This window comes from Poecilia reticulata, linkage group LG23 (genome assembly GCF_000633615.1).
Source record: "Poecilia reticulata strain Guanapo linkage group LG23, Guppy_female_1.0+MT, whole genome shotgun sequence".
Taxonomy (NCBI): Eukaryota; Metazoa; Chordata; class Actinopteri; order Cyprinodontiformes; family Poeciliidae; genus Poecilia; species Poecilia reticulata.
In genome coordinates this window covers 8,283,160-8,293,458 of record NC_024353.1, presented here as the reverse complement: position 1 = coordinate 8,293,458, position 10,299 = coordinate 8,283,160, and the positions used below count along the sequence as shown (strand labels likewise).

The 10,299-nt window shown below is 40.4% G+C and overlaps 1 protein-coding gene across 3 annotated transcripts in view; it reads right to left on the bottom strand.

Moving 5' to 3' along the window:
* Positions 1-1,000: 1,000 nt before the first annotated feature.
* LOC103459533 (kinesin-like protein KIF21A) overlaps positions 1,001-10,299 on the bottom strand; it is a 30,589-nt gene continuing 21,290 nt past the window's right edge. For 2 of the 3 annotated variants that reach the window (XM_008401171.1, XM_008401173.1), the window contains 18 exons: positions 10,149-10,293; positions 9,240-9,434; positions 9,039-9,140; positions 8,423-8,588; positions 8,142-8,162; positions 7,141-7,204; positions 6,217-6,271; positions 5,900-6,114; positions 5,554-5,727; positions 5,143-5,175; positions 4,474-4,610; positions 4,314-4,398; positions 4,132-4,221; positions 3,888-4,046; positions 3,647-3,764; positions 3,105-3,275; positions 2,828-3,024; positions 1,001-2,750 (listed from right to left, as the gene is read on the bottom strand). In XM_008401171.1, the coding sequence (XP_008399393.1) occupies positions 2,693-2,750; positions 2,828-3,024; positions 3,105-3,275; positions 3,647-3,764; positions 3,888-4,046; positions 4,132-4,221; positions 4,314-4,398; positions 4,474-4,610; positions 5,143-5,175; positions 5,554-5,727; positions 5,900-6,114; positions 6,217-6,271; positions 7,141-7,204; positions 8,142-8,162; positions 8,423-8,588; positions 9,039-9,140; positions 9,240-9,434; positions 10,149-10,293 (2,185 nt within the window). In that variant the 3' untranslated portion in view covers positions 1,001-2,692. The remainder of the gene's footprint in view (positions 2,751-2,827; positions 3,025-3,104; positions 3,276-3,646; positions 3,765-3,887; positions 4,047-4,131; positions 4,222-4,313; positions 4,399-4,473; positions 4,611-5,142; positions 5,176-5,553; positions 5,728-5,899; positions 6,115-6,216; positions 6,272-7,140; positions 7,205-8,141; positions 8,163-8,422; positions 8,589-9,038; positions 9,141-9,239; positions 9,435-10,148; positions 10,294-10,299) is intronic. The other variant, XM_008401172.1, reaches the window with a different exon arrangement.

Sequence of the window (10,299 nt, the reverse complement as noted above, 5' to 3'; positions counted from 1 at the left end):
AAACAATATGTATTTCTTTACGTATTTGTTGAAATTGTCACTATGTCGTCACAATATAACGTGTGAGAAAACCAAGCTCCTCTGCCTTCTCCATATGATCCTATCTGCAGAAATACACCAGGCTCCATCTGAAATAACCAATCACAGCAAGGAGGAGGGTCTTAGAGCTGTCCATCAAGCTCATCTGGGTGCTACTCAGTGTGCTAATGGTGGGAAAACAACTTGCCCTTACCGGAAACCTGGTTAGCAAAACAGCAATCCCTGTCACTGGTGTTCATGCTAGCGAGCTGTTCCCTAGCAGAGAGTAAGGAGGATGGCATGTGATAGACGGCGCTCCTGTGTAAATATCAATGTTATTTTAATTGAAATGCCACTCTTGCTTACGTTTTGAATGATAGACAAGCTGAGAATTCCAGCTGACTACCATTTTTATTGCACTGCCTCTAAAACAGAGCATCAATGTTCATTTAGTTTCTGAGCTGCTTGGTGAGGACGTACATCATGAACGCAAATCTGCTTCTTGTCCTGATGGTTTGAAAATCTCGCACCACTTAAATATCACGGTTGTTTTGATTTGTTATTCCTTGTCAAAAGCAGGATGGATTATTATTATTTTTATCTGAAAGCACTTATTAGGAGTAATGCTGTAAAGCAGAACAGTCGGAGTAGCTCTGGGTCAATGCGATTCTTCCAAGCAGCTGAACATTAAATATTGATCGTTCCATCACTCGTCACATTAGCTTTCGCCTTCAGGTGGAGTTTCTGACCCCGTTTTACCTTTCTCTTTTTTTTCCTCCCGTTGTAATCTCAGAAATAATATTTCTACTTCAGTTCTAACTTTAAGAGGGATTGAATAAACGTTCATTTTCCTTGTAAGTCTTACAAATTCAAGTATTTCTTTATGGGAAGACAGTAAACGAAAGTCTGCCTTCTTCCACAGTCTATTATTAAAGGAACACTGAACGACACTGCCACCGCGTGGCCATCTCACACACTGCTACACTGTTACAAAGCACTTTTTATCACAATTTATTTACACACTGTATCTGATATGCCCATTACAAGAAGCTGCGCACAGCAGAATCAGCGGAATAAACAAATATATTTACACAATAAACTTAACTTTCAGCTCAACTTAGAAAATCAGAGGGAGTCTTCACATCTTGAGTTGCCTCGTTGATTAGTTAAGATCATCTAAAGCAAATTACTCAGTCATTGGTATAGAAAACCATGATCCTCAATGCAATCTGTGCTACACAGCGCTGCCTCAAAAAGAAGAGCGCAACGTTATCGAAACATCAAATTTCAACGTCATGTTATTAAAAAAATGTTTACCTGATCTTTTCCCAACGAAGGAAAGTCCTCAAAAATCACATCACAAGAATAAATAAATCAACGTACAGTTCAGGATTTAGGACAGGCACGGAATAAACAAATGATCAAAGAGAAATCCATCCCTTCGATTCTGTGCAAATCGTCTATGACACATAGGACAATACATTGAACACATGTACAGTCACTAGTGATGCAGAAATAATGGATAATAATCTTGGATTCAAGGAAAAAAAAAGAAATAAATAGTAGTATTTCAGAGATCTTTCAAACATTTGATTCCGTTTGTGGTGACTGATTTGAACAGGTCGCATTTTCAGCCGACAAAAGCCTGTCTCTTTCTTTTTCTTCCTGGACCCACTTCGATATGTTTGACTCGTTCTACTGTGTCCATTTGAGCTGAAAAGTACAAGGTGCTTGATTACATAAACGTACAGTATTTGCTTTCAAATCGTTCAGATCACAAACGGCCTGTCATTGACGTTCAGATGTTAAGTAACATGATTCCAGGTTGATAGACTTCTCAAGATTGAAAAAAAAAGAGAAAATAAGCTGCAGCCTTAATGAAAACAATACAGCCACGGTTAACAAGTCAATATTGTTTGCAAAACTAATTCAAAAAGGTATTAAAAATCTTAGGCTGCAAGGCTAATTACCATTTCAAATTAAGCTAATTATCCCAGACGGACGCGCTTTGTAATTTGAGCCTTTTATGCTTTCCTGAAAGCCTGAACTGTAAATATATCATGAAGTAGTGCTATTCTTTTACCCTCTGATAAACAAAAGAAAAGAAGAAAAACAAATAGGAAAAACATGCATATTGATAGACCTTAAAGCATGTTTTTTTTTTTTTAGAGACTTTCAGTGTTTAACTCCGGCGCATTTGGCAGTAACAGCTTCGAAGCAAATCTTCAGTAGTTTGGTCCTTTAACTGGGAACAAAAACATCACAGACACACACACACACACACACACACACACAAAATGACCTGTTCAGCATTGTCGGGAAGACATATCACACATCAAGTCAACACACAGGATACGATCACATCAAACTATTTCCTTAACGCAGCTTCTTTTCTCTCAGCAGCTTTAAAAAGACTCCCTGATCAACCAAACAAACAGTCTTGTGGAACCTGGAACTTTAGCATAGACTTCCAAGGCTTCCTTGAGTTCATTGCGAGTTGTTCTGACCTAAAATATTAGCAACTGTTTAAACCTGGAAAAGTTTACTTCATCTAAGTTGGTCTTCCTGACACAGATCCCTGTGGGACACCAGCCATGGCTCAACGTCTCAAACTCAAAGAATAAAGCTAATGTTGACAAGTAGACAGTCCAATGTGTGTGGGAAGAGGCTGGTGTCAGTGGATTCCATCCTCTATGGAGCTCTTTGCTTCCCAGATTTTCACGGTGCGGTCACTATAAAACAGAAATAAAATAAAACAGTAAAACAATAGGAGATGGTGAAAACATATAGCACTTGTATGAAGACTTACTCTGAAGCTGTGAACAATTGGGTGTTGTTGGTTGCCAAGCCGTTGATGGGACTGTCGTGTCCTTGGACTTCACCGAGGGGTGCCAGTGTGTCGGCGTGCCAAAGGCGAAGCAGCCCGCCTCTGCACCCGCTCAGGAGCACCGGGGAGCCTGGTACGATGCCCAGAGCGCTGACCCAGTCAGTCTGGGCGCTGACCGACTGTAAGGTGACGACACAACCAGCTGTCAAACCCAGATCATATCGACTTCATGGATATCCAAACCGCGACATCGTCTCACCTGGACAAGGGTTTTGCTGGCCATGTCCCACTTCTTTATGTAATAATCTCTGGAGCTGCTATATAAGGCGTCTCTGTGAACGGCTAGAGACTCCACGCTGTCCTGGTGGGCGGGGTCAAACGTATAGCTGGAGCCGACGCTGCCCTGAGCACCTTCGGTCACCTCGAACATCTGGAAAAGCGGAGAGGGTTAGTGATGACCGATCTGATAACGAGGCGTGTAACGGAGTGATTCAGAAACTGTGGGTGCACCCCCTGGAGGGGCACTCGGTACCATGATACTAGATCTCTTTTTGACAAAAAAAAAGGTTAGGAAATACATTTTTCAATTTTCCTTTCTGTTTTCCGTCACTTCAATAAAACTTGACCTGTATCTTCCTGAGATTAGTACCAACGTTTGAAGAAAGTACTGATTTACTTAGATTTTTACTGTTTTTAGTTAATCTCACTGGGAAACAAGCAGCTTTAAACGTTAAAAAAACTATTAAAATGTAAATACAGGAGATATTCTACTGTAATGTTAATATTGATAATAATAATTACTTTGATATGATGGTCTTTGGAGCCGGTGAGAACGACGTCCTGTCCATGGCCCAGCTTTTCAACGCTTAGACACATAACGGGTCCCAAATGGCCCGTCAGCTTTCCGGTAGACACGAACCTTGAGAGAGGATAGTTTAATTTGTGCTTTGAACAAACCTTTTGACGGCAATATAATGAACTTGAGCTGTTGCAAATAGTTTGCATGACTGCAACTCTTAAAGCTCGGCGTTTGGCAGCGTACTTGCGAAGGTCCCACATGCGGACGGCGTTCCCAGCAGCAGCGTACAGAAACGAGCCAGAATTGTTGAGGGCGATCTGGTTTATCTGACTCTCTCCGGGTGGGATGGATAAACTCCGAGCAGACGAACATGTGTCCCCCGACCCCACCTGGCCTGATGATCTGATATTCAAAAATAAATAAATAAATAACTCATCTAATAACTAGATCACTTATGATCCCATCTTGCATGAGCTCGTGTACTTACGTGAGCGTACGGATGCACTTGGCTGAGTCTCGAATATCCCAGACCTTGATGTAAGCAGTGGAAACGGTGAAGACGAGACTGGAGGTGTACCTGTGATAAAAGCAAATAATTATTCGGGAGAGAATGCAATTTTGCAATAATTGTCATCAGAGTAGGTCATTTCTAAACAAAAATCACAATACCTGACTGAGACAACACTACTGGGATGATCTGCGAGGGACATAATCTCCTGGCCCGTCACCAGGTTCCAGACCTTGCAGGTCCGATCTGAGACGAAGATTTGCGTGTAATCTTAGGAGAAACACATCGACAGAATCTGATGTCGCGTTTTTCGGTCTTTACCTTTAGAGCCAGTAAAAAGTAGGTCATCCGTTGCGTCCACGCAGAGAACAGGTTTGGTGTGGCCTTCAGCTACGTGGATGCACTGAATTCTGGTGCCGCGGCTGTTCTTTGGAGCTGCCACCGGATTGATCACACCTCTGAAAACAAGCATTACACAGTAACGAAATACAGCTGTTTGTCATTTTCACAGCCATTTTACTAACCAACTGCTTGAAAATGGCAAACTATGCAGAGATAAAGAGTCATAAAGGTCCCTATTTAATAATTAAATTAATTAAACATTAATTCTGTTTGGTTATTCAGAAGTGAGTTTGGTTTAATTGCATTTGAGGCTTTAGTGATCAGCTTTATTTAACCCTTCCAATTGATTCCATTTTTTTAAAATAATCTTTGTTTAAAAAAATATATAATTCACAAAAGCATTCCAGCCTATTTTCTCCTGACTTATTTGAAATTTCATTAGAAAATAACTAAAAATAAAATCAGATTTCAGCATCAAACACAACTTTAGACTTTTTTTTTGGCATTCTTTAATCTGCCTGTCCATGACAAATATTGATGTAATTCTTTTGCTGTCACACTAAAGTCTTTACTTTCTACTTTGTTGAAAACAAAAGTGCCAACCAGAGAATCTAACATAAATGATTAAAACAGATTATAGTACATTACCTGTGTCCTTCAAATACAGGGGATTCATCCAGCCTGAGAAAACAGGACAAAGTCAAATGTAACCTAGCATTCTGGCTACCTGTATTAACTTAATAACACTTAGGAACAGAGCTGTAATGTAAATAATTTTCTATAATTTGTGTGTAAAGAAGGTTGTATTTCAACAATTTTAACACTTAAAAATGATGTAAAACTGGAACATAACTTTTGAGCGTTTGCATGCTAATTTACACAAAAGCTTAGGAAGCTTCATATTCCACTTGTGTTCAATTAAACATAGATAAAATTTGAGCATCTTCTAGTACTGAAAATAGTTTGTATCTATATTGACAAGCAGCAGGCTGCATAAACGTGAAGCACGGCTAGAGAAAAATCCCCATTACAGTTAGTTTGAGTAATATAGGTTTTTACATTGATTTGTATTCGCTGCCTTTAGTTTTAGTTTCCGTGGCACCCACTGATGGTATCTGTGTGGGGGTTGCCATGGGAGACACGATGGGCCCTTTTTCTTGCACCTTCCTTCGGTTCAGAGGCGAACGCTCCAGCTGCCTCCTCTCCACCCCCGTAGGTGATCTAGATCCAGAACTGAAGACAAGACAATTCATCCGGTCAGTATAAAAAAATAAATACATTTTGATACTCTTGGTTTCTTTTCCTCAAACTTCCTGCGTTCCCAGACTCCGTACAAGGAACTTTCTCTCTCCGTTTCTCTTTGAGATTCCTGCCCTCCTCTGAAAAATATTGCCTCTGAACTTACATGCCAGCTGGCCTGGCAGACAGTGCAGATGGAGAAACGGCTCGCTCGCGGTCCGGGGCATGACCAGCTGCCTGACCCCACATGTCTGCTGGCCCTTCCAGGCGCTCGGCGAGGGGCAGCAGAGGGGCCGGGAAGTCTCCGGTGGGGGACTCGCAGGACAAATCCCCACTGCTGGCATACAGCAGCTCCATCTGGGTGGTGGTCCGCCGTCGAGCCTGAGGAGCCAGGATGGGTTGAAATATAAATAATCCAATTCACCAAGAGCCGCTGGCCAATGCTGCAAAATGGTGGTTTAAAACACGTGCATGGTCATCTACCTTGCTTCTCGGCTTTGATTCGCCACATAGCTTCATTAAATCTGACGACAGCGTGCTGAAACGCAAAATGTGGTGTCAGTTAGAGAAGTGGACATATGAAGAAATGATACAAGCCACAATTTTTCGTTTTCACTTTAATTCAGTATTAGTAAAGAACATTTAGGATTATATTGACTAGAAGATTCCGGTTTTCACTTTCCTGTATCTTGTTAAACCCTTCCAACATTCAAATCCAAACTGCTTACATATTATTTGGGATTTTATTTTACCGACCAACACTAAGAAGCATGTTTACTGTAAACACTTAATTACAAGATCCTATAAAAAACAGAATTTCTGGATTGTTTTCTGTAATTTTGATAACTTTATGCTGAATTCCTTTACAGATTTCCACAGACTTGTCATAGTAGTGCTTTGTGTCACATTTCAGGCGCAACTTAAGAAACTATGATTCAGTTGGATCTGAATTTATAGTTGTCTAGAGACCAGACAGATAGTGAAATGGCCCATTTGTGATTTTAATGTGCACTTATTGAGCCCAATATCAAAATACACCGGGATAAAACTGTAAAATCACAGCTGCAATGTGGCCAATGTAAGATAAACTCTATCAATTGAACATATATCAAAGTGAAAACCGCTGTACTTTATTGTGAATCATTGGACTTTTGTCTTTTAGAAAATGGAAGACGAGTATAATTTGTTGTTTCAAACTGATTGGGCTGACTTGTATTTTTTAAACGACTTGAGTTGAGTCTGATGTCAAGCTGCAAATTCATAAATGAAGAAAAAAAAGGAAATGCAAGATGAAGTTTATAGAATAAAAAAAAAGTACACAATTTTCAACAATTTTTAGATATGGTTTTTATTGCAATCCTGAGGAACACCGTAGTTTATGGTTTGTTTGTTTGTTTGTTTATTTACCTGCCATCTGTAGCAGGACTTGGAGTGGACTCGTCGCTACTGCTACAATCCCCGTTTTCTGCAGCTGGAAGCACAAAACACACACACACACACACACACACACACACACACACACACGCGTAAAGCATTAATGTGTGTGTGTTTTTATTTAATCCAAAGGCAACACCTATGTAAAAACACTGCAACTCAACAGTGACGCCATCTTCAGCAGCTCGGGACAGTTAGAGGTCACAAAGATGAAGAGAGGTTGTTGGGTGTGGGATGAAGGGAAAAAGCGTAAGTGACAAAATATTCAAACACAGAAAAGCAAAAACAAAACAAAAAAAAATACACACACAGCTGTGGACACAGGAGGTGCAGTTGGTTTAGGTTTTTACTGCGGTTAAGTTTTAGTCCTGAGATGGGACTGGACCAGGAAGTGGCTGGCGAACCATGCAGGTTACAGCGGAGTTACTGGACGCGGGTTAGTCTAATACAGATGCACACTTCAAGATTTACAATTTTATAATCTTATATACTGTAACGCAAAATAGGAAAAGGAAACTTTTAAATAAGTTCAACACCGACTTAAACTTTGGTCAGAAATAACCAAAATAGAATGAAATATCTAAAGCTAAAAGATAATTTTTTTTAACTATAGCGCTCCTGAGAGGTCATTTTCAAATAAATTTAAAAAATGCAGCTTAAAAAGTGTTTTTCTACAGAAAAGGGGGCAAACAATGCAATTTTTCTAAAAAAATAAAATAAAATAAAATAAAATAAATAAATAAATAGTCGAAATTGAGAAGTTTCTTCTGAGTGAATATAGTCAAAATGCAGGTTTGATTTATGAAATATTGACTCCATTTATTCTTCTCCACTACAAGAAAAGTTTATTATAAGGCTTCTTCCTTATTTTCACTCATTATTATAATTTTTTTTGATGGAAATCATGTAGTGTGCACGTTCAGCACCTCGCTCTCTCAACCACAGTCACATTTCTATTTGTATCTCTCACTCACCTGGTAGCAGGAACCCTAACTCTGAGATCACACCAACACAACAGAAACAAAAAAACAAAAAACAAAAACAAACAGAAATTAAATCGAATTCAAAGCGGACAAATCGGCTGCGCTTTAATTTGTACTTTCTTTTTTTTTATTTGTTTGTTTTTTTCTCTACTTTTTGAATTGGAGCGTGCAAAGTAAAGCGCAGCCGGTCGGTTAAAATCAAAAGATGATTGTGGAAAGGTAGATCAACGTGCTGCCGGGTCGGCTACTGGGCGCTCGCTGGCGTTTCCAACCTTGCAGGGCGCTGCCCAGCAGGGCGTCCAGCTCTGGGTTGATCTCGGCCTTCTCCTTCAGCATGTGGAAGAGCAGCTGGTTCTGGGTGGCGCTGTTGATCTCCGTCTGCTTCAGCCGCCCCTCCATCACCTTCAGCTGGGAGTCCTTCTGAGCCGCCTGTAGGCCCTGGAAAAAACCCAACGGCGTAGAGAGCGTTTTTGAGCGTTTCTGGTTCCTGGGTCTGAGGCGTTCTCTCATCAGACCAATTAGGTTTGATCAAATCTAATCTGATGGACTTAATTCAAACAAATTGATCCGATTAAAGACTCGCTCTGCATTTTATCTAATCGGGAACCATGGCGACGAGGAAACAAAATCAAACAAATAAGTAAGAGTGAATATTATCAACAGAGCTCAGAATTAAATCAAGCGCCACTGGTTGTTTGGTAAATTCGAACAGGTCTGCCTCCATTCTCATGAGTATAGTTGGGAAATTTTCGTGTTGAGAGTTTTCTTCCACACACACAAAATAAAATATGAAAAGCATCCCTGCATCTATTGAATAATTCAGAAAGCTGGGAAAACTGTTTTGACAGCCGGTGGAAACAGAAAAGTGACAGAAGGAGAAGCAGGCACCTTGCTTATGGCCATGGACACGAAGTTGTCCAGAAGGAAGCGGGCTTCTGATAAGCTGGAGGAGCTGATGACAGCGGTCACATCCACAGTGTCTCCTTCCTCCTGCAATAAAAACACATTCAAGAAGTGGCTTTGGTGGAAGCTCAACAATGGATCTTGAATATTCTACTGCTAAGCTAATAGTTTGCTAGTATAAGTTACCTTGGCCTCCTCCATCTGCATGATGTTGGCCTGGCAGTCGGCGATGCTGTCGTTGATGTAGTCGATGTTGGCGGCCAGAGACTCCAGCTCCTCGTTCAGGGAAGCCAGGGAGCGGTCGGCGTCGGCGCCGTCCGCCGCCAGCTTCTCTCTCTTCCTGGACACGCGCTCCCGCCGCCTGGTCAGTTCCTCTCGTTGCTGGAGAAACAGTGAGAAGACAGGTGAAGACAACGTGCCCTGGGTTTTTATTTTATAACAAGTCATTGTGAAGTAGAAGAGAAACAGTGAATGCCTATATAACAAATAAAAGTGTGAAAAGTGTGGCATGCTTTTTTTCCGCCCATTTTACTCTACTATGGAAGCCCATTCCTGCCATTAAAGAAAATAAAATAGAAGTCAAACAGGAAGTCATAATTTCAAGTTCAAAGTCATAGTTATAAGATTCAAAGTTATAACTTTGACTTTGTAAGTCATTATAATGAGATTCAGTCATAATTTAAACTTTTAGTCCTAATTATAAGTCAGTGAATTTCAACTTTCAAAGCTATAATTTCTAGGTCATAGTTATGAGATTCAAAGTCACAATTTTGACTTTCTAAATCACAATAATATGAAAATGAAGCAAGAATCCTAAGAGGATTCTGACTTTTAAAAATTCATATTGTTTTATTCTCATAATTTATTATATCAAAACTCTAAATTATGACTTCCTGTTGGGCTTTTATATTTTCTTTCATGGCAGAAATGGGCTTCCATAGATCCTAAACTGACAATATGCCATTTTGTTGGTGAGTAACATAGAATCCCAATGAAACACATAAACAAGAGTTATAAACATAAACAAGTCCACTGTAATTTCATAGTTTTATTTCCCTTTCTTCTACTTTCTTGGACTCATTTCCCCACCGTTACCTTGAGAAGACGGTTCATGTCCGTCTCCATGTTAGAGATGGTCATCCTCTGCATGATGATGTCACTGACGCGTCTCTCCAGAGACTGCCATTTGGCCCTGGCCGTGCGGTTCAGATGGACGCCTCCCCTTCGTAGTGGGGAGCTCCTGAAA